Source organism: Ranitomeya imitator, chromosome 5, assembly GCF_032444005.1.
Source record: "Ranitomeya imitator isolate aRanImi1 chromosome 5, aRanImi1.pri, whole genome shotgun sequence".
NCBI classification, from domain to species: Eukaryota; Metazoa; Chordata; class Amphibia; order Anura; family Dendrobatidae; genus Ranitomeya; species Ranitomeya imitator.
In genome coordinates, this window is record NC_091286.1 from 411,249,423 (window position 1) to 411,274,574 (window position 25,152).

The 25,152-nt window shown below is 44.4% G+C and overlaps 1 protein-coding gene across 1 annotated transcript; it reads left to right on the plus strand.

Moving 5' to 3' along the window:
* The first annotated feature begins 7,411 nt into the window (after window positions 1–7,411).
* Window positions 7,412–24,929, plus strand: COPS7B (COP9 signalosome subunit 7B). Its single transcript, XM_069727016.1, has 7 exons — window positions 7,412–7,520; window positions 9,839–10,022; window positions 10,559–10,634; window positions 11,163–11,251; window positions 11,573–11,775; window positions 22,408–22,513; window positions 23,319–24,929. The coding sequence occupies exons 2-7, from the start codon at window positions 9,861–9,863 to the stop codon at window positions 23,475–23,477; spliced, it is 795 nt and encodes a 264-aa protein (XP_069583117.1). The 5' UTR covers window positions 7,412–7,520; window positions 9,839–9,860; the 3' UTR covers window positions 23,478–24,929.
* Window positions 24,930–25,152: the final 223 nt, after the last annotated feature.

A 25,152-nucleotide genomic window follows, 5' to 3' on the forward strand; every position in this document is an offset into this window, starting at 1 on the left:
AACCCAGCGTTTGGTGATGTCCATGGGTTCCAGACTTAAGGCAGTGATTGCCTCCAAAGGATTTGCAACAAAATATTGAAAATAAAAATATTTTGTTTGGGTTATGTTTACTTGTCCAATTACTTTTGACCTCCTAAAATGTGGAGTGTTTGTAAAGAAATGTGTACAATTCCTACATTTTCTATCAGATATTTTTGTTCAACCCTTCAAATTAAACGTTACAATCTGCACTTGAATTCTGTTGTAGAGGTTTCATTTCAAATCCAATGTGGTGGCATGCAGAGCCCAACTCGCGAAAATTGTGTCACTGTCCAAATATTTCTGGCCCTAACTGTATGTAAGTGGGTTACCTTCTCTGCTCCGTGCCTGGAACCACTTAGCTGGGCAGCAGGTTTTCCTGGGGGCAGACTTAGAGGCCGGGACAGGAAGGAAGCCGGGCTGAGAGAGAAAAGAGGCGCGCTTTCCAGGGCTAGAGCAGTGTGCACAGCAGAGAGAGCAGCGTGTGCAGCAGAGAGAGCAGCGGATACAGCGGACAGAACAGCACGCAGCTGCGCGCCGGGGAGGAGAGAGAGAGCTCACGGTCGGAGGACTGAGACAGGAAGATTGTCCAGAAAGACTGCATCTTATGAGTACGTGAAAGCAGACTCTGCTGTGACTGGAGAGGTGCACCCTGATGCTCGTGCAAAGACATTGACCCGTGCAAAGACAGTGACCCGTGCAGAGACAGTGGCCCCTAGCACCCACGGCATTAGTGCAGAGCCCCTGATTCTTGTTGGGAGACCCAATAATAGACTGAGCATCGTTTTCCCGAGATAGGCTGCACTGTTGAGGCAGAAGACTCAGAGCACAGGGGACCCCGTTTGCCTAGCATCCCCTCTACTCACACAGTAACCCCTCAAACCCCGGGTAGCTGGTTCCCAGAGACTACACAGCTCACGGATAACAGAGGGACGACAAGTGCCGCTGTTTCCCGGCTCTTATGTTGGAGAAGACGACCCTACAAGCAAGTCCTCATCAGACTGATAAGATTGCCTTGCGCAGGCGTGTACTACGGAGGACATAGAATGAACTTCAATCCAATATTGCGGCCAGCATGCAGCCAGCGGGTAAGGAAAGGGTGAATCAAACACCTGAAAACTCCGCCCGTACGACCAAAAACCGGTCCCGCCAAATTCAGGTGACAGGTTCCCTTTAAATAGCTGTATTTGAGAGGCAGCCGGTGTGTTGTGGTTTGGAGAGGGAAGACTCCAAATGATGGCTTCAGGTGGAGCTGAAGACACATGGTGGTCTGAGCAGGCGAATCCCTCAGACATATGGACTTTGCTATATGTTATCTTTTTGTTTTGCTGTGATGCCAGAAAGTCTCTGATTACTTTGCTCAACCCTGTTATGGTTTTGCTGTTGCACAATAAACCAGCAGGTGATTTACCACAAGAAGCGTTCCAGCATACCTCCCAACTTTCGTGGAAGGGAAAGAGGGACAAAATTAGCGTCGCGCGCAGTGGCAAATTTTAGGCCACACCTCTGACCACACCCATTTCACAACTAGTCACACCCCAACCACACCCATTTAGCACTTCTGATCACAATGTTTCATAAACAATAATTATAAACAAAAAAAGTATGGCCACACAGTGCTCCATACTGTATAATGGCCACACATGATGCTCCATACTGTATAATGGCCCCACATGATGCTCCATACTGTAAAATGACCACACATGATGCTGCATACTGTATAATGGCCCCAAATGATGCTGCGTACAGTGTACTGGCCCCGCGTGATGCTCCATACAGTATAATGCGCCCACATGATGCTGCATACTGTATAATGGCCACACATGATGCTGCATACTGTATAATGGCCACACATGATGCTCCATACTGCATATTGGCCACACAGTGCTCCATACTGTATAATGGCCACATATCATGCTCCATACTGTATAATGGCTCCACATGATGCTCCATACTGTATAATAACCACACAGTGCCTCATACTGTATAATGGCCACACATAATGCTCCATACTGTATAATGGCCACATTGTTCCATACTGTATAATGGCCCCACATGATGCTGCGTACAGTATACTTGCCCCACGTGATGGTCCATACAGTATAATGGCCCCACGCGATGCTGGGTACAGTATAATGGCCACACATAATGCTGGGTACAGTATAATGGTGCCACACCCGATGCTCCATACAGTATAATGGCCCCACACAATGCTGGGTACAGTATAATGGCCACACATAATGCTGGGTACAGTGTAATGGCCCCGCACGATGCTCCATACAGTATAATGGCTCCACACAATGCTGGGTACAGTATAATGGCCACACATAATGCTGGGTACAGTATAATGGCCCCACACGATGCTCCATACAGTATAATGGCCCCACACAATGCTGGGTACAGTATAATGGCAACACATGGTTACCCCACCCCCCATCATTGCCTTCTCCATCACTACACGCACACACACCTTTCACCGCACACCCTCGCAGCAGCCGACAGTTTCCACTACCACGGCACTTAATGGTGTCATCCAGCTGCGCCGCTGACTGCTCACGTCACTGCAGCTGTGATACGCCACTGATAAAGACCTCTCCATGTCTCCTGTGCCAGTCAGTGTCAGAGCGAGGAGCAATATCTGCTCCGATCCGACACAGCCAGCGTCCGCTCCGTACACCTCGTACACATGCTACTCCGCTCCATACACCTCATACACACACGACTCCGCTCCATACACCTTGCACATGCGGCTCCGCTCCGTACACCTCATACACACACGGCTCCGCTCCGTACACCTCATACACACACGGCTCCACTCCGTACACCTCATACACACACGGCTCCGCTCCATACACATTGCACACGCTGCTCCGCTCTGTATACCTTGCACACACACGGCTCTGCTCAGTACACCTCATACACACACGGCTCCTCTCCATACATCTCGTACACACACGGCACCACTCCGTACACCTCGTACACACACGGCTCCGCTCCATACACATTGCACACGCTGCTCCGTTCCGTACACTTCATACACACACGGCTCCGCTCTGTACACCTCATACACGGCTCCACTCTGTACACCGTACACACACGGCTCCGCTCCATACACATTGCACACGCTGCTCCGCTTCGTATACCTTGTACACACATGGCTCTGCTCCGCACACCACGTACACATGTGGCTCTGCTCCGTACACCTCATACACACACACGACTCCGCTCCATACACCTTTCACACTCTGCTCCGATCACCTCATACACAAGGCTCCATACACATCTTACACACACGACTCTGCTCCATACACCTTTCACACGCGGCTGTGCTCCGTACACTTCGTACACACGCGGCTGTGCTCCGTACACCTCGTACACACAGCTACGTACACCTCTTGCACACACGACTCCGCTCCATACACCTTTCACACTCTGCTCCGATCCGTACACCTCATACACATGGCTCCGTACACGTCTTATACACACACACGACTCTGCTCCATACACCTTTCACACGCTGCTCCGATCCATACACCTCGTACCCACACGGCTCTGCTGCATCCACACTGTAAACACCTCCTGACCTCACACATACGCTTACCCTCCTCCAGCGCCATGACAACCAGCAGAGTCCTGTACATGGAGGTCCTTCCGATTATGTGACTCCTGACTCCTTCCCGCCTGTGACCTCATCACAGGACCTGTGCGCACAGAGCAGCCAATATGTGGTGTGCTGCTCTGCGGGTGTAGGGACTCAGGGAGCTGACTGGATGATATTACACACCTCCCAACCAGTGCGGGACAACTAATGTCCCGCCCAGGATCGCGGGGCTGACTGTCAAAATCGGGACAGTCCCGCTGGATCCGGGACTGTTGGGAGGTATGATTACAGTGTCTACCTTGTGAAGCAGCTGAGTGAGTCAACTGCTCAAAACATATATACTTCTCCAGGGGTATATGCTCACTCAATTTTTTGAGGAGTTTTTTGGAGCGTATCTGTACCAAAAATGCCTGAAAAATAATTCAAACACTAGAGACCCTTAGGGCTCGCTCACACTTGTGTATAAATCAGACGAATGCAATCCAATAAAAATGTTATTTAACGAGGCAGCGCAGATCTACACATTTTTTCTCAGCTGTTTTGGGCATGAGAACAAAAGTGCACCATGCTGCAATTTCATTACAAAATCGGACACTGTGAGAAAAAATCTCAAGCCACACGGACATCAATATAGCATCTGTATTCTGCAGATACATTATAATTCTGTAGCATAGGAAACTGTAAATAGCCATGTAAAAGATTAACCACTTCACCCCTGGCAATTTTCCGTCCGTTTTTGTTTTTCGCTCCCCTTCTTCCCAGAGCCATAATTTTTTATTTTTCCGTCAATATGGCCATGTGGGGGCTTGTTATTTGCAGGACGACTTGTACTTTTGAACTACACCATTGATTTTACCAAATAATGTACTGGAAAATTGCACATTGCATTGTTTTGTTTTTTTTTTGTTTTTTTTTTTACGGTGTTCACTAAATACTAAAACTGACCTGCCATTATGATTCTCCAGGTCATTACCAAAATGTATAGGTTCTTTTTTAAGTGATGGAAAAAAAAACCTAAATTTAAAAAAAAAAAAAAAGGCACCATTTTCCAAGACCCGTAGCTCTCTATTTTCCATGATCTGGGGTTGGATGAAAGCTTATTTTTTGCACGCCGAGCTGATGTTTTTATTGATACCATTTTGGGGAAGATACGATGCATTTTATTGCAATGTTGCATCGTCCAAAAAAAGTAATTCTGGTGTTTTTAGTTTTTTACTACCGATTAGTGATGAGCGAGTATACTTGTTGCTGGGGTGGTCTCCGAATATTTGTAAGTGCTCGGAGATTTAGTTTTTGTTGCCTCAGCTGCATGATTTACAGCTGATAGACAGCTTGATTGCATGTGGGGATTCCCAAGCAACCAGGCAACCCCCACATGTACTCAGGCTGGCTAGCAGCTGTAAATCATGCAGCTGCGTCAACAAAAACTAAATCTCTGAGCAGTCACAAATACTCGGAAACCACCCGAGCGTGCTCAGGAAAACCCGAGCAATGAGTACACTCGCTCATCACTATTACTGATCAAATTATTTTTATATTTTGATAGATTGAGCATTTCTGAACCCAGAGATAACAAATGTGTATTTTTTAGTGTTTTATTTAGAATGCGGCAAAAGGAGGGTGATTTGAACTTTTATATTTATTAAATATTTTAAATAGATTGCCTTGTGCAGGCATGTACTACGGAGGACAGAGAATGAACTTCAATCCAATATTGCAGCCAGCATGCAGCCAGCGGGTAAGGAAAGGGTGAATCAAACACCCTAAAACCCCGCCCCTTTGGCTGAAGATTGTTCCCTCCAAATTCAGGTGATAGAATCCCTTTAAATGCTGCTATCAGAGCTTGACAGCGGCATTTAACATGTTAATATTGGCAGGTAGATTGCAATTCCACCTGCGGCTGTTAGGGCCACATGTCAGATGATGAAATCAGCTGTCATATGCCGGAAAAGATGCAGGCTCAGCGCCGGAGCCCGCATTAAAGGGGGAGACACGACAGATGAGGTTTTAATACAAAGACATGAAAGTTAAGGGCACAGTAGCTGTCGGGAGCTGGTCACGCTGCATATATGTGAGGAACCATTGCAGTGAAAATAGCCTCTGGCAGGTGCTGTGCCTGTTGTTGATTGCAGCTTGAAGGACTTGGAGAAAGAGGTAGTATTTCAGCATAACCGTCCAGGGTAGCTGATGGCCCGACACGTTTTTGGCATACTAGGACAACCTTATCCATGTGCTGAAAAACTACCTTTTTCTCCTCCAAGACGTATTTAAACGTCATATGTCATGAAGGGGTTAATAAGACTGGTTTCACACTTACGTTTGGCTGGTCTGCGTACATCCTTCGTTAAGCTCCGCCTACTTCCGCATAACATTGTGTATAGAAAAATATAGGCTTGAAAAAGGTTCACATCTACCAGAACCGAAACGTTGCTGAGATAGGCTAATAAAAGTAGCTCCTGCTTTTTCCACTACTAATGGTGTGTTGCCTCCGTTTTTTGGATTCCTATCTTTAACATTGGGTACGCAGGGACAGGAATTTTTGACGTGCCAGCCGATCACACCGTAACGCAACTGTTTGCGGTCAGTGGGCATGTCAAAACGCTGCATGCGGACGCATCCAACGCATGTCCCTGCGTACCCAATGTTAAAGATAGGTACACAGGATGCATGCAGGAGGCGGAGCTTAACAGAGGATGTACGCAGCCATACGCAAGCGTGAAACCAGACTGCATATGGGCTGCACACGGATGACAAGTGAGAGAAAATTTGTTTGACTGCTGTGCTTGCCAACAAGGGTTTTGCCACCAAGCATTAAGTCTTGTTTGTCAGAGGGATCAAATACTTATTTCTCACTGCAAAATGCAAATAAATTTATATAATTTATACACTGTGATTTTCCGGATTTTATTTTTGATATTCTATCTCTCAATGTTAAAATTTACCTACCCTTAAAATTATAGACTGTTCATGTCTTTGTCAGTGGGCAAACTTACAAAATCAGCAAGGGGTCACATACTTATTTCCCCCACCGTATGTTCAATCTTTTGAGCATTTTTTTTCGGCTTCAGGTTTTGAAATTGGTGGGAAAAAGGAAAGTGCATGTAACTTCTTTAACGTGTCCTGTTGGAATCCGCACTGTCCTAGTTTGGGGCCAAAAAAAAGGTCAAAAACACTTGAAACATTCTTCAAAGCTGTTTCAGGAAATTAATTGTTCCCCCCAAAGAGGTTTCTATTCGAAAACTCGTCATTTGTGTCCGCTCCTCCGAGTCATTACTGTATTTGCGCCTGTTTATTGTCGGAGTTTTTAGAATTTTGCACCAATTTTTTGTTAGCTCTCTATATATCTCTCCTACAGTCTATTTCATGCGATTGTCGTTTTTCTTTCACGGTCGCCTTTGTGGGAGAGTAATTTCACGTAGGTCACAGTTCGGGGAACGTTTTTTAAGCCATTTTGTGTAACATTTTTGTACTAAAAAATTGCAAAAAAAAAAAAAAAAGGGAAAAAGAAAAAAAGCTATTTTTTCTTACTTCACACAAAACTCATGAACCAAATGCTTCAGTTGGGAGAATTTGGAGCAAAAAACACCACAAGACAAAAAAGAAAAGTGATTAAAAAACGCAATGCAATGTCCGCAGAGAATTAGCGCAGGGTCACGGGTGACTATGCTACAGCAGAGGCTATGAGACATTCCCACAGAGGCTGCACAGCGCTGACACGACACACTCGGGCTGGGGACGCAGATAATGGTGCACAGTCACGGATTCCCTGCGGCACCACGGTGTCCGCGCTCTGTTTCCGGGGGAAGCCAATTCCAGCGGACCCGGCGCTGTCATGGCTGCCTGACAACCACACGGTAGAGCCGGATAGAGTGTGTCCTGACCGGAGCAGCGCAGTCATAAGGTAGGAAGTGCCGGAGGCCCGGTTACCGGGATAGGGAGCAGTAGCGCGGGGTGCAGAGAGGACGAGGCCCGGGACAGTGTCACTCCGCCGCCGGGGTGAGAGGCCGGGCCCAGTGCTGCTCCGCCAGGGGTGACTGTGTGAGAAGTGCCGGGCCTGAGAGCGGACCACGGGCCTCTGCAGTCACCGGGGGCTTGCGGCACGCTGTGTCTTCGTCAGCTGGCATATACGGCACTGCCTGTGTGTGGAGGAGCAGCATGGTCTGACCGTGTGGTGGGAGGAATACACCCCACACAAGGAGGCACCTCCATATTGGCACCCGGCTTTCCCAGGCCCCTGCACGGCACTCGTGCCTCACACAGTCGTGATGCCAACTAGTCACATTTAGCAGCCCAGAGACTTGGTGACAAACCATTGATTCTGTTCTGGCGGTAGATTGGTGACTGTACACGATCCATACACCATGTTCCCCACAGTGGGCTGACATCCATTGTTCCTGAAGGCTATGGTGCCGTTATATGGATCAGTACTTTAAAGGGAACCTGTCAGGGTGATTTTATAACAGAAAGTGCATTGGGGGCGACGTGCTTGGAGTACATGGACATGCCCCATATGCACAGGGTTAATAGCTGCGTTAACAGACTGCGTTACACCGCGTTATGCCGCGGTGTAACGTAGTCCGTTTAACGGACTGCTAAACCGATATGGGGGCACTGACTGGAGGGGAGAAGGGAAGGGCGAATTCGCGGCTGGACTGTGTCCGTCGCAGTTTGGTCGCGGCCGGCCAGCCGCTACCAATCAGCGATGCGGGATGTCCGTTACAAACAGACAGACAAACAGACGGAAGTAATCCTTAGACGATAGAGAGAGATATATATTATTGTTGTGGTGCTTCTGACTGGATGGGAGTGTGCTGCTCTCCATTGCTTCTGCGAGAGAATATTTCCGAAGTACATGCACAGTGTATCACCGGTCTTTGGCATGCAGTGTCTCCAATTCCATATTCTGCCTCCTATACACAGTTCTGACAAGGGCATGAGGCCTTCACGTATTCCCCATAGTCTGTAAGAACTGATAATGGTTCCCGTACAGTTTAAGGAAATGTCGATTGAACTTGGCAATTTCAGTGAAAATGGGTGACCAATCCATCTACTGTACAGCTCTGGCAAAAATTAAGAGACCACTGCAAAATGTTCAGTTTGTCTGATTTTTACTCTTTACAGGTATATTTTTGAGTAAAATGTAAATTGTTCTTTTAGTCTATAAACTTCTGACAACATGTCTCCGAATTTCCAAGCAATAATTTTTTTTTTTTTCTGAAAAGGAGAAATGGTCAAAATGAAAAAAAAAAACCCAGTGGTTTCAGACCTCAAATAATGCAAAAAAAACAAGTTCATAATCATTTAGAAACAGCAATACTAATGTTTTAACTCTGGAAGAGTTCGGAAATCAATATTTTGTGGAATAACCATGACTTTTAATCACAGATTTCCTGCGTCTTGACATGCTTTCCACCAGACTTTCACACTGCTTCTGGCTCAAAAATGTAAGCAGTTCTTCTTTGTTTGATGGCTTGTGACTTTCCATCATCCTCCTGATTACATTCCAGAGGTTTTCAATGGGGTTCAGGTCTGGAGATTGGGCTGCCCATGGCAGGGTTTTGATGTGGTGGTCTCTTAATTTTTGCCAGAGCTGTATATGAGGACTTCCCAATCTGGTGTTGAAATTCAACACGCATAAGCCTTCTTTCCCTTGACATCATCTGTTAGGGTAAGAAAGGGCTGGGCATGTTTCAATGTCAGAACCTTTTGTTTTCAGGAGAGTTTGGTGTGGCGGCATTTTACTCCATTCTCCAAATTGAAAACGCATGCACGCCTGGCCCATTCCAGCTTTTGCATGTGGGGGAGAGGTTAGCAGTTCTCTACGGTGTATTGGTACCTTAAATGGGTTTTCTGTTAACAGCGCTATATGTAATCAGTGATTCAGTGTCTCTACCTGAGGAGTCTGCAAGAACCACTGTGCTCACTGATTGGTTGCAGTGCTGTTGATATGACGTCAAGGCTGAAGTCAATAACTGACACCATGAGACTCATCTCTTTACCTGGGGATGGTGAGTAAAGCCCAAGTTGTTTTTTTTTTTTTTTTTCCAAGAGACCACATGTGTCACCTGTCCACAATTGTGAATACACCTCTACTGGAAGACCTTTCCAGTGACACGTTCTCCAAGAGATCTGTGCATTCTCAGTGTAGTTCGCGTGACGCGTCACGTATTTCTGGAGGTTAGGTCCACACAGTCTTATAATGCATCTTCTTTCTTACAGTTCTTAGACCTCTAGCTGTAGTATGGCAGGAGAACAGAAGCCAACCAGTAGTCTCCTGGAGCAATTCATCTTACTAGCCAAAGGCACTAAAGGCTCAGCTCTTCCAGCTCTTATCAACCAAGTATTAGACGCCCCAGGAGTCTATGTGTTCGGAGAACTTTTAGATTTACCCACAGTACAAGAGGTAAGACGCCCCCTTTATAAAATGGAAGCACATGAATACTCTGTAGTGACCTCTTTGGCTGTGTTCACACTTACTGTCCGTATCCTCTCTAGTGCTGTTAATCAATAACTGCTGATGTCATCTTGCATTTTTATATGGCATACTTCCCTTCAGTGAGTGGGCCTGCTATGGTGATTTTTTTTTTTTTTGTCTTTGGATATGGGCATATTCATGAGGAATTGTGCACATGTTTCATTGCCATAGAGGAGCACTTTGTAAACTCTGCTGTGCCCCTTTTTACCCATTGGTTGCCCCTTTTTACCCATTGGTTCTGAGAAAAACACTTTTACAGTAGTGATTCCCTCGGAATGTAAAACTAGTCACTTAAACTAGGATATATGCCACTCTGCAGCTGGGTAGTTGGAAGGGTGATGGGCATGTAAAAATGGTAAATGGGATCCAGTGCTCCCCATTTTCAGAATCATTGGGGTTCCCAGGTGCCATTATGGAATGCCAGTCATGTTACCCACACTTGATGTTTTTGTTTTTTCTTTTAGCTTGCAGACAGTCCACATTCTGGCTACTTACAGCTCCTTAATTTGTTTGCCTATGGGACATATCCAGATTATGTTGGTAAGATTCATTTTGCTTTTTCGTAATGGTGTATTTCTGTCGATTTAATTGATACCTATATTATAAAAAGATCTATAGCTATAAAATCCACTTTAATCCATATGCAAATGATGCAGAATTGCTCTTTTCTTGATTGGAGCACTTCCCGAATGTCTGCCTTTCCAGCAGGTTTCTTTGTTTAGCCTCCCTTTTTGCTTGACTGACAGCTCACCGGCTGTGTAGTCTAGAAGAGCAAGATGGCACTGGGCAGAGAATAGAGCTGAAGAGGCAGAAACTTGAGAAGTGCTCTAATCGCACCCAGAGCACTGCATCCTTATTCGTACATAGATTCAGATGTGGAGTTTTCAGTTATTTTCTGATTAGAGGTATGGATTGGTTCATCTTTCAAGCCTCGCCATGACTGTATAAGTGGATTGGGTGGTAAGGGTGCGATGGGTTGGTCATGAAAAATTCCCTGTAGCTGCACCTGGAATCCTGTGTCTTCCTAAAACATGACATTGTAACCTTGTCTAAATGTTTTATCCCCAGCATTAAAGGATAGTTTGCCAGAACTTTCGGCTGTACAGAAAAACAAGCTGAAACACCTGACAATTGTGAGCCTTGCGTCCAGGATGAAGGTAATATGGGTGGCAAGATCCACATGGTCGTACACTACAAAGTGAGCCCTTTGTGCTGTCCTTCCTCTGCCAGCCTAATGCTCTATTCTCTTGAATACATTTTTGTTTTAACAATATTTGTATGTAATATGCATATATATTAATTACCAAACTCGGTATGTTTATATGATTTTGAGTATATGACAGGTCAGTCAGGGTTGGTCCTTGTCTTGCTGTGACAATACTGTTCTCTGTCATTATTACATTGCAGGTTAGCAGATTGGTTTGCATAGTTACATTTTAATTTATTTGTACTAATCCTTTTTTTTTTTTACTTGTCAGTGCATTCCATACTCTGTGCTGCTGAAAGATTTAGATATGAGGAACCTCCGAGAGTTGGAGGATCTAATCATAGAAGCAGTTTACACAGACATCATTCAGGGTAAACTGGATCAACGCAATCATGTACTAGAAGTTGATTTCTGCATTGGACGGGACATTCCCAAGAAGGACATAAGTAGCATTGTGAAAACCCTTCAAGAGTGGTGAGGAACTACTGTATGCAGAGAAATTAACGCGTTGTTTTTATTCTGCCGACTAATCTGCTGTAACAAATTATTACAGAAAGATGATTGTCCAGTTTTACTGGCAGATTACACTCCGCTCTACAGACCTAATATAATTTTTTTCTTACCAGGCGATTTTCACCACCACACAAAGGCTTGTTGAGTTAGGGTATGTGTCCACGTTCAGGATTGCATCAGGATTTGGTCAGGATTTTTCATCAGTATTTGTAAGCCAAAACCAGGAGTGGAACAATTAGAGGAAAAGTATAATAGAAACATATGCTCCACTTTTGCATTTATCACCCACTCCTGGTTTTGGCTTACAAATACTGATGAAAAATCCTGACCAAATCCTGATGCATTCCTGAACGTGGACACATACCCTTACTGAGCCTTCCTTTTTTTTTTTTTTTTTTTGCTTGGCATCTAGAAGAACAATGTGGTTGGATGATGTACTAAGTTTCCCCCTTGAGTATCTATTAAATGCAGTATTTGTTTCAGCTAAATCCAAAGTCTAAAGGTACCTTCACACTCAGCGACGCTGCAGCGATACCGACAATGATGTCGATCGCTGCAGCGTCGCTGTTTGGTCGCTGGAGAGCTGTCACACAGACAGCTCTCCAGCGACCAACGATCTCGAAGTCCCCTGGTAACCAGGGTAAACATCGGGTTACTAAGCGCAGGGCCGCGCTTAGTAACCCGATGTTTACCCTGGTTACCAGCGTAAATGTAAAAAAAACCAAACACTACATACTTGCCTTCCGCTGTCTGTCCCCGGCGCTGTGCTTTCCTGCACTGACTGTGAGCACAGCGGCCGGAAAGCACAGCGGACAGACAGCGGAAGGCAAGTATGTAGTGTTTACATACTGCGACGTCATTCGCAGGTCCTTAATTCCTAGAATTAGGAGTTTTGTGAATGAGAATGACGTCGTGGCTTCTGATTGGTCGCGTGCCGGTCACGTGGGCGGCACGCGACCAGTCAGAAGCCGCGACGTCATTCGCAGGTCCTAAAGGCGCTCATTTTAAACAAAGAAGCCGGCCGGTTACCAGCGTGATGTCCAGGGGCCGCCGGAGAGGTGAGCATATCAATATTTTTTATTTTAATTCTTTATTTTACACATCCCTATGGATCCGATACCCGATACCACAAAAGTATCGGATCTCGGTATCGGAATTCCGATACCGCAAGTATCGGCCGATACCCGATACTTGCGGTATCGGAATGCTCAACACTACTGATGTCTGAATGAGGCCTACTGCAGTGGAGACCAATTGGTAGATTACATTCTACCACCAGTCTATCTCTGGACTTGGCACAGATGTGGTAAAGCTACTTCCACACATGTTCATAGTGTCTTTTTTTTTTTGTTGTTGTTTTTTTTTTTTCTCTACTACATTTTTTTTTCTAGTGAAGTGCTCATTAATAGTGATGAGCGAATATACTCGTCGCTCGGTTTTTTTCCAAGCACGCTCGGGTGACCTCCGAGTACTTTTTAGTGCTCGGAGATTTCATTTTCATCGCCGCAGCTGAATGATTTACAGCTGCTAGCCAGGCTGAGTACATGTGGGGGTTGCTAGGGAATCCCCACATGTAATCAAGCAGGCTAGTAGCTGTAACTCATCCAGCTGTGGTAAGGAAAACTAAATCTCTAAGCAGTCATAAGTACTCGGAGGTCACCCGAGTGTGCTCGGGAAAACCCGAGCAACGAGTACACAAACTCATCACTACTCATTAACCTTTTATTGATGGTGAACATACTGGTATGTCCAAAACTGGCTCCATGACTTTGATGCGGTCTCATGAACTGAACCTGCCTATAACGGCTGCAGGGGGAGTAGCGCTTTGCCTGCAGCTGTTAACCTGTTAAATGCAGTTGTCAACCTGTGACAGTGGTATTTACAGTATGCGGCCTGGTATGGGGGGAAATTGTTCTGGTCAGCCATCTGCTTCTTCGACGTGATCGTGGGGCAACATTGGGCTGCCATGATGGCGATGGATCTTCTGAATAGCCCGTGCCGTCATGTCGGTGCTCCTATGACAGCCAGTGGCTGGTGTTCATAGGAATCTATGAATTTTCCAATATACAGTAGAACTGTGGTATTTCTGTGTATAGTAGAAGCGATCATATGATCGCAAGTTCAAGCTACCTAAGGGGTCTTCGAAATACAGTAAAAATAGATTCCAAAAAGAAACACTTTAACTAGAGGCCAGAAAAAATACAAAATGCTTTATTTTGACAAGAATAGATAAAAACAAGCTATAAATGAATATATAAACCTAAAAAGGGAAAACCACAGATGTGGCAAAACACAGTATTGCATATTAACAGCAATACATTCCTGCAGTGTCATTAGAAATGAACAAAAAATACATTACAGTGTAGATACACATGTATGTGTATCCACATTAATATACCTCGCTGTCATGGAACAGTGAAGCGAAACCTGTATAGAAAATTATTATTTATGCTGTTTTAAAAATAATAATTAAGGCAATAAGTGAGATGTCTGGCAAAGCTAATCAAGTATGCCACTCTCTCATATATATATCTTTAAAACTTATTATGGTATAGATACAGCATTGCTAATCATTGTGCCATGTATGAAATGTATAGGTATACTTGCATGAAAGGACTAGTCATGTCAATAAAGTTGTTGAAATGCGCGTCGGGTGTGGTGGGTCCCTGGACACTGGATCTCTTAAGGCAACAACTTTGTTACACTGGCCTCTATATAAAGTGTTTCTTTTTGGTATCTTATTACCTATACTTTATGGCATAACTAATAGGATTAGATAAGTTATTCAAATTACTATAAAAATATAAAATTTTGAATAAGCTCCCTTTTAGTCCATTAAAAGTAAAGAAATTAAAAAAAAAAATAGAAAAATACACACATGTATCTCCACTTCCTTGAAAGTCAAATGTATCAAAACATTAAATTAATTAAATACTGTAATGACAAAAATAATTTAAACTCCAGAATTGCGTTTTTTTTCCGGTCCCTGCAACATCACAAAAAATGCAACAATTGGTGATCAAAACATTGTCTATACCACAAAATAGTATCAGTAAAAATACGTTGGGTCAGGGCGCAGAAAACAAGCCTTCACACAGCTCCATCAACTGAAGATTGAAAACCTTATGGGTCTCAGAAAATGGTGACAAATTTACACATTTCTGGGGCTTGTTTTTGCTGAAGCGAGTTATGCATGTTTACTAACTCTTTCAGATTTCCTGACAGTTCAGTCAGCTCTCACCTCCCCTCCCCCCACACTGTCTGCCATGTGTTTGTCATGGTACATAACTCCGCTGTATCTCTACACAGAAGCTGTAGGGATCACTGAGAAGATGAGGGCATGTTCTTTTCTGCCCTGCATGACGCTGCCTGCTTATGATTGGTCAATTCCATCCAGGGAAAAAAGTGCACACGTTCAGAGACAAATCTATGTAAACGCATAGTTTACCATCTAGTTTATAATAAACTAGATGGTGGCCCGATTCTAACGCATCGGGTATTCTAGAATATGTATGTATGTATATAGCAGCCACATAGTATATAGCACAGGCCACATGGTATATAGCAAATATTACGTGGCCTGTGCTATATACTATGTGGCTGCTATATATATACATACATACATACATACATACATACATACATACATATTGTAGAATACCCGATGCGTTAATACAGGCCACGCAGTATATAACAGTGGCTACGCAGTATATAACACAGCCCAAACAGTATATAACACAGGCCACGCGGTATATAGCAGCCACACAGTATATAACACAGGTCACATAGTATATAACACAGGCCACGCAGTATATCAGTATACAGCCTGCACTGACACCGCTGCCGCCTCATCACTATCGAAGCTACCGCCTCACCAACACCGGAGCTCCTGCAACCCTCAGGCCACATTCACACGTTCCTTTTTCTTCTGCGGGTTCTCCCGCAGCGGATTTGATAAATCTGCAGGGCAAACCCGCTGCGGTTATCCCTGCAGATTTATCGCGGTTTGTCCTACGGGTTCCGCTGCGGGATTTTACCCCTACTATTGATGCTGCATATGCAGCAATATGCAGCATCAATAGTAATGTTAAAAATAATAAAATCATGATGATATACTCACCCTCCGACGTCCCGATCTCCTGGGCGCTGCAGGCGGCGGTCCGGTTCCAAAGATGCTGTGCGACCAGGACCTTCGGTGACGTCACGGTCATGTGACCGCGACGTCACCGAAGGTCCTGGTCGCATAGCAAACCTGAGACCGGACGGCCGCGTGCAGCGCTGAGACTTCCGAGGGTGAGTATACATGATTTTTTATTTTTATTCTTTTTTTTTTAATACAAATATGGTTCCCGGGGCCTGGAGGAGAGTCTCCTCTCCTCCACCCCGGGTATAACCCGCACATTATCCGCATTACTTCCCGCATGGTGGGCACAGCCCCATGCGGGAAGTAAGCGGATCAATGCATTTCTATGGGTGCAGAATCGCTGCGATTCTGCACAAAGAAGTGACATGGTCCTTCTTTTTTTCCGCAGCAATTCTGCGCGTTTTTTTTTCGGGTTTTTCCACATCATGTGCACTGCGGTTTCTGTTTTCCATAGGGTAACATTGTACTGTACCCTGCATGGAAAACAGCTGCGGACCCGCAGCGGCAAAATCGCCGCGGTTCCGCAGTAAAAACCGCATAGTGTGAACATGGCCTTAACCTACTGTCTCCTTCCCCATAATCCTGTAGAATGTAAGCCCGCAAGCGCAGGGTCCTCTTCCCTCTGTAACAGTCCGTCATTATTAGTTTGTTTCCTGTAGGTGATATCTGTAACTTGTATGTAACCCCTTCTCATGTACAGCACCATGGAATCAATGGTGCTATATAAATAAATAATAATAATAAATAATATCACACAGCCCATGTACTATATAACACAGGCCACGCAGTATATCATGCAGCCATGCAGTATATCACGCAACCACGCAGTATATCACATAGGCCACGGAGTATATCACATAGGCCACGGAGTATATCACATAGGCCACGGAGTATATCACATAGGCCACGGAGTATATCACACAGCACAATTCTGTGCGTCAATACAATTTTGGTGATACCAAATTAACCCCTTACCGACATGACGTACTGATAAGTCATGTGCCGGGTCCCTGACTTAGTGGAGAGCCTGCATCTTTCCCAGTAGATGGCTGGGATATACACCCATCATCTGCCTCACTGCTGCGGGTGGAGTGGAGCTCTGCCCGTTGCTGTTAACATGTTAAATGCCGCTGTCAATCTCAGAATCTCAGACATCGGCATTTACAGCGCATCATTCTATGTGTCCATTGGTGTGCTTGTGATGATGTGTGCTAAAGAACCCTGTGCCTGACATGATGGCACTCCTGTGATAGCCAGCCCGTGGCCGTCGTTCATAGGAGACCGTGATTTTTGCTATATACAGGAGTACTGTGGTATTGCTGTCTATAGCACAAGTGATTGGATGATCACAGGTTCAAGGGCCCTAAGGGGACTAGCAAAGACATTAAAGAATACTAAAATGTTTTAAACAACTAAAAATAAATCTAAGTTAAAACCACCCTCTTTTCCCCCTCATTAACCCCTTCATGACCCAGCCTATTTTGACCTTAAAGACCTTGCCGTTTTTTGCAATTCTGACCAGTGTCCCTTTGAGGTAATAACTCAGGAACGCTTCAACGGATCCTAGCGGTTCTGAGATTGTTTTTTCGTGACATATTGGGCTTCATGTTAGTGGTAAATTTAGGTCAATAAATTATGTGTTTATTTGTGATAAAAACGGAAATTTGGCGAAAACTTTGAAAATTTCGCAATTTTCACATTTTGAATTTTTATTCTGTTAAACCAGAGAGATATGTGACACAAAATAGTTAATAAATAACATTTCCCACATGTTTACTTTACATCAGCACAATTTTGGAAACAAAATTTTTTTTTTGTTAGGAAGTTATAAGGGTTAAAATTTGACCAGCGATTTGTCATTTTTACAACGAAATTTACAAAACCATTTTTTTTAGGGACCACCTCACATTTGAAGTCAGTTTGAGGGGTCTATATGGCTGAAAATACCCAAAAGTGACACCATTCTAAAAACTGCACCCCTCAAGGTACTCAAAACCACATTCAAGAAGTTTATTAACCCTTCAGGTGCTTCACAGCAGCAGAAGCAACATGGAAGGAAAAAATGAACATTTAACTTTTTAGTCACAAAAATTATTTTTAGCAACAATTTTTTTATTTTCCCAATGGTAAAAGGAGAAATTGAACCACGAAAGTTGTTGTGCAATTTGTCCTGAGTACGCTGATACCTCATATGTGGGGGTAAACCACTGTTTGGGCGCACGGCAGGGCTTGGAAGGGAAGGAGCGCCATTTGACTTTTTGAATCAAAAATTGGCTCCACTATTTAGCGGACACCATGTCACGTTTGGAGAGCCCCCGTGTGCCTAAAAATTGGAGCTCCCCCACAAGTGACCCCATTTTGGAAACTAGACGCCCCAAGGAACTTATCTAGATGCATAGTGAGCACTTTGAACCCCCAGGTGCTTCACAAATTGATCCGTAAAAATGAAAAAGTACTTTTTTTTCACAAAAAAATTCTTTTAGCCTCAATTTTTTCATTTTCACATGGGCAACAGGATAAAATGGATCCTAAAATGTGTTGGGCAATTTCTCCTGAGTACGCCGATACCTCATATGTGGGGGTAAACCACTGTTTGGGCACATGGTAAGGCTCGGAAGGGAAGGAGCGCCATTTGACTTTTTGAATGAAAAATTATTTCCATCGTTAGCGGACACCATGTCGCGTTTGGAGAGCTCCTGTGTGCCTAAACACTGGCGCTCCCCCACAAGTGACCCCATTTTGGAAACTAGACCCCCCAAGGAACTTATTTAGATGCCTAGTGAGCACTTTAAACCCTCAGGTGCTTCACAAATTGATCTGTAAAAATGAAAAAGTACTTTTTTTTCACAAAAAAATTCTTTTCGCCTCAATTTTTTCATTTTCACATGGGCAGTAGGATAAAATGGATCATAAAATTTGTTGGGCAATTTCTCCCGAGTACGCCGATACCTCATATGTGGGGGTAAACCACTGTTTGGGCACACGGCAGGGCTCGGAAGGGAAGGCGCGCCATTTGACTTTTTGAATGGAAAATTAGCTCCAATTGTTAGCGGACACCATGTCGCGTTTGGAGAGCCCCTGTGTGCCTATGCATTGGAGCTCCCCCACAAGTGACCCCATTTTGGAAACTAGACCCCCCAAGGAACTTATCTAGATGTGTGGTGAGGACTTTGAACCCCCAAGTGCTTCACAGAAGTTTATAACGCAGAGCCATGAAAATAAAAAAAATAAAAAATATTTTCTCAAAAATGATCTTTTAGTCTGCAATTTTTTATTTTACAAAGGGTAACAGGAGAAATTTGACCCCAAAAGTTGTTGTCCAGTTTCTCCTGAGTACACTGATACCCCATATGTGGGGGTAAACCACTGTTTGGGCACACGTCGGGGCTCAGAAGGGAAGTAGTGACTTTTGAAATGCAGATTTTGATGGATTGGTCTGCGGGCGTCACATTGCGTTTGCAGAGCCCCTGGTGTGCCTAAACAGTAGAAACCCCCCACAAGTGACCCCATTTTAGAAACTAGACCCCCCAAGGAACTTATCTAGATATGTGGTGAGCACTTTGAACCCCCAAGTGCTTCACAGACGTTTAGAACGCAGAGCCGTGAAAATAAAAAATCATTTTTCTTTCCTCAAAAATGATGTTTTAGCAAGCATTTCTTTATTTTCACAAGGGTAACAGGAGAAATTGGACCCCAGTAATTGCTGCGCAGTTTGTCCTGAGTATGCTGCTACCCCATATGTGGGGGTAAACCACTGTTTGGGTGCACGTCGGGGCTCGGAAGTGAGGGAGCACCATTTGACTTTTTGACTACAAGATTGGCTGGAATTAATGGTGGCGCCATGTTGCGTTTGGAGACCCCCTGATGTGTCTAAATAGTGGAAACCCCTCAATTCTAACTCCAACACACCCCTAACCCTTATCCCAACTCTAGCCGTAACCCTAACCACAACCCTAACCCCAACACACCCGTAACCCCAACACACCCCTAACCCTAACCACAACCCTAATTCCAACCCAACCCTAGCCCTAAGGCTATGTGCCAACGTTGCGGATTCGTATGAGATTTTTCAGCACCATTTTTGAAAAATCCGCGGGTAAAAGGCACTGCGTTTTACCTGCGGATTTACCGCGGATTGCCAGTGTTTTTTTGTCCGGATTTCACCTGCGGATTCCTATTGAGGAACAGGTGTAAAACGCTGCGGAATCCGCACAAAGAATTGACATGCTGCGGAAAATACAACGCAGCGTTCCCGCGTGGTATTTTCCGCACCATGGGCACAGCGGATTTGGCTTTCCATATGTTTACATGGTACTGGAAACCTGATGGAACACTGCTGCGAATCCGCAGCGGCCAATCCGCACCATGTGCACATAGCCTAATTCTAAAGGTATGTGCACACGCTGCGGAAAACGCTGCGGATCCGCAGCAGTTTCCCATGAGTTTACAGTTCAATGCAAACCTACGGGAAACAAAAATCGCTGTACACATGCTGCGGAAAAACTGCACGGAAACGCAGCGGTTTACATTCCGCAGCATGTCACTTCTTTCTGCGGATTCCGCAGCGGTTTTACAACTGCTCAAATAGAAAATCGCTGTTGTAAAACTGCATTGGAATGCGCAGAAAAAACATGGTAAATCCGCAGCGGTTTAGCACTGCGGATTTATCAAATCCGCAGCGGAAAAATCCGCAGAGGACCAGAATACGTGTGCACATACCGAAACCCTAACCCTACCCCTAACCCTACCCCTAACCCTACCCCTAACCCTAACTCTAACCCTAACCCTAGTTCTTACCCCAACCTTAGTGGAAAAAAAAAATATATTTTTTTTATTGTCCCTACCTATGGGGGTGACAAAGGGGGGGGGGGGGTCATTTACTTTTTTTTTTATTTTGATCACTGAGATATAACCTATCTCAGTGATCAAAATTCACTCTGGAACGAATCTGCCGGCCGGCAGATTCGGCGGGCGCACTGCACATGCGCCCGCCATTTTGGAAGATGGCGGCGCCCAGGAAAGAAGACGGACGGTACCCGGGAGGCCAGGTAAGTATAAGGGGGGGGGAGATCAGGGCACGGGGGGGGGGGGGGGTTGGGGCGTCGGAGCACGGGGGTGGGGTGGACCGGAACACGGGGGGGTGGATTGGAGCACGGAGTGGGGGATCGCTGTGCGGGCGGGTGGATCGGAGCACGGGGGGGGGTTATCGCTGTGCGGGGGGGGGGGATCGGAGTGCGGGGGGGTTTGATTGGAGCACGGGGGGTGTGATTGGAGCATGGGGGGAGCGGGCAGGAGGACGGGGGAGCGGAGCACAGGACCGAGGGGAGCAGACCGCAGATCGGGGGGCTGGGGGGGCGATCGGAGGAGTGGAGTGGGTGCACATTAGTGTGTCCAGCCATGGCCGATGATATTGCAGCATCGGCCATGGCTGGATTGTAATATTTCACCATTTTTTTAGGTGAAATATTACAAATCGCTCTGATTGGCAGTTTCACTTTCAACAGCCAATCAGAGCGATCGTAGCCACGAGGGGGTGAAGCCACCCCCCCTGGGCTAAACTACCACTCCCCCTGTCCCTGCAGATCTGGTGAAATGGGAGTTAACCCTTTCACCCGATCTGCAGGGATGCGATCATTCCATGACGCATATGCTGCGTCATGGGTCGGAATGGCACCGACTTTCATGACGCAGCGTATGCGTCAAAGGTCGGGAAGGGGTTAAAATATTAAGAAATACATTAACAAAAAAAAAAATACACAAATTTGTTATTGCTGTGTTTAAAGTCCGATCTGTCAAAATATAAGATAAATTAATCCGATTAGTTAAATGGTAGAACGAGGAAAAAAAAAAAGGCGATCAAAACATCATATCTATCCCAAAATTATACCATCAGAACATTGGTTCAGAGCACGAAAAACAAGCCCTTTCCAAGCCTCGTGTCCTGAAAATGTAAACCGTTACAGATATAGGAATTTTTATTTTTTGTTTTACAGTTTTCTCTTTTTTTTTTTTTCCACCGCTTTCATCAGCATTATTTTTGTAATGTAAAGTAAATATATGGCTGTAGTGGTGCGGTAATACTGATTACATTGATACCTTTTGATGAAGAAATCCACTTTGTCGTTTTTCTTTAATGACCATTTGATATTTTCTGCTATTAAGATTTCTGTGCACAGGGGCCGGACTGTATACGGGGGTCTAATCCTCCCTGTCATTCCCTGACCCCCCTGCTGGCTTCCAGACAGGACAGTGTTTGGCCTCCATCTGATAGTAAAGTCCCATGGGCTTCCTTATGGGGTGTCTTGAGTACTTTTCCAGTATACACGCAAAATATGTAAAATACGTGATGTGGACATTCCCCAAGTCCATCCATTCTTTCATCTGTAACCCCGTGTTTTTTGCACCACTTTCCATGCATGTCACTGACATCTGAATATATCTTGTTCCAGGTGTGATGGTTGTGAAGCCGTCTTAATGGGGATTGAACAGCAAGTGCTAAGGGCAAACCAATACAAGGAGAACCACATCCGTACACAGCAGCAAATAGAAACAGAAGTAAGTGACACTTGATGGGGGAGAAAACATGGCTGCTCTGCAGTTTAGTATATTTTTTTTTTGAGGCAAGCCCAGCAGTGGCAATATATGTTAATGATCTTCTTGTAATGTAAACTATTATACTATTAGTATACACATCAGTGAAAAATCAGGTGTTCACTTACATTCCGGCTTTCTTTCCTTAGAGGATACATAGAAATGATGCTCTTATCTGCATTAGAGGCGATGTTCGAGGATTCTGCACTTGCTCGAGCGAGCACTTGGCCATAATAATAATAATACTTTGATTTATATAGCGCCAAAATGTTCCGCAGGCAATGGCAGCTATTTAGAGAACATTCCACATTTCATTTTTTTTTTTTACAAAGAAAAAATGTGGGACGAAGAATAATTAGCACTTTCTATCAAAATGTCAGACCCCACAGTTGTATTGAGCAGGACCATGACGCAGGTGTGACCTGAACTTACCACTTACATAGGAAGGAGGCAGGAGAGTACGATGCCCACTGTCACAATATTCTCGTCTGTATTACTGTATACAGCCAGCAGAGGGCGGAAGCTGTCCACCAGTGATAATCCACACTGATCGAGTGTCACCTTTCAGATGTCTTTCTTTTGTAATATTGAGAGGAAAATGTGTATTGTACTGAAATATGTATTGTCTTGTAAATGAGAAATTCCACATTATCAGAGCTGGAAACAATGTCTCTAGACATCAGATTAATTACAACTTCATGTCTTCTCATTGAAACAGAAACTGATATCTTTAAGTTTAAAAACGGTATTCTTCCTTTTGGTTTTGCAGGTGACAAATATTAAAAAAACTCTGAAAGCCACAGCTTCCTCAACTGCTCAGGACACTGACCAGCACCTTGCAGAGCGGGAAGGACCCCCTCTTACTGAGCAACGACAGCCCACTAAGAAGATGTCAAAAGTTAAAGGTCTGGTCTCCAGTCGCCACTAAGGAAGCTAGAAAGCATGGAAGAGGCGCCAGGTGGCATACAACTGCTCCTGGATTGTTTACAGACTTAACTACACGCCATCATTGTATCGGCCTCTTTCCATCCAAAACCCTTGGAGACACTGCCTGCTAAGAGGGACAGTGAACCCATTAGCGCTAGCAGTGCTGAGATCCAGCTTGGTTTGCAGATTGTTGTCCTTGCAGATCAGGACATTTTGCCTATAAGTTTGTGGCTCCATCTCCCTGCTAGAGAGGTCTGCTGTGGAAGTCACTGCAGTACACAGCAGCCTTCTCTATCAGAGAGAGGATTCTAGAAATGGCTGCTTATTGCTGTGTGGTTATAAAATCCCAGGTGACTTTGGTCCGGTCATCTCTTCTCTGGAGATTTAAAATGTGCAGTAGGGACAGATCTGTACAGTAAGTTTTCCTATTTTCTTAAATGCACCCTGTTATAGCGTTATTTTTTCAGGAGATTGTATTTTCTTTCTTGTAATGAGACATTTTGCCTGATCTTGTCATGCCATGTATTTGAGGGCAGTTTTTGAAATGCATAAAAATAATTTTTAATAGCCATCTTGCAGAGAAAGTCCACTTATTATGTGAGGTGCAATTTCCTATATTCCTATATCTGTATGGCTTGTGGAAGAGATTAAGATGGAAAACTGTAGCACATATGTATGTGGTGCTTTCTTGAGACAGATCACAAACTGCCAGAGAATGCAATAAATGATAAAAATAGACACATAAGGTTCCCACAATGAGCATTTGGTGAGTTTTTGATGCTGTTTATTTTCAGTGCGCAAAACCGCAGCGTCCAGTAGATTGCAACGGATTCATAGAAATCTCACGTCCACTGTGCTTTATTTAGGTTGCATAACCTGGCCTGCCATGCTTGTTGCGTGTACACTGTTTTATGTGTGGATTTTTCCCCTAGACTTGCCATTGATGCAGAAAATCCACAGGTTGAAAACGCGCATGCTATGGAAATGCACTAAAAACGCATCCACACACAACTGTATCAATATTAAGTTTTATCAAAGCCAAATACCAGGTGGTATCAAAAATGAATCTGCTTAATTTATAACATGATATTGAAAAGAGACAAAAACTGCAGTGTCAAAAACAAGAAAATAAATGTACTCCCAAAACGCAGTGAAAGAATGTAAGTAGGCCAATTTACCCAATAGGTGCAGAAATGGTGCAGAAAATCTACAACATCAGAAACTCACCGAGTACTCCTAGTGGCAGCATAGCTAGTGTCTCCCTGCATCGTAATAAACACAACTCCCTTTTCTTTAAAGTGTTATTTGAGGATCCATGGGTTTCACTTTGATGAACCGCATCTCCCGTACATGCCTTTCAGTTCTGGGGTCGTGGAACCAGTTTATTGTTGATACACTGTTTCCTTGCTGTGCTTCTAAATCTCCATATAATTATTAAAAAATTACAAATCTGCGTAATGTCTTTTTAATAGTTTTTATGGATGGTTATCTACAATATGAGATAGATATCTCATTAGTCCATAAAATCTGGGTGGTTGCAGGTAACATTTAACTGTAATTTCTGCATTTTTATGATGGTGTCATGGAAGTGATGGAAATATGTTTTGTGCGGATGAAAAGCAAATTGTAAAGTCTGGGAAACATACTTAAAGGGAACCTGTCACCAGGATTTTGCT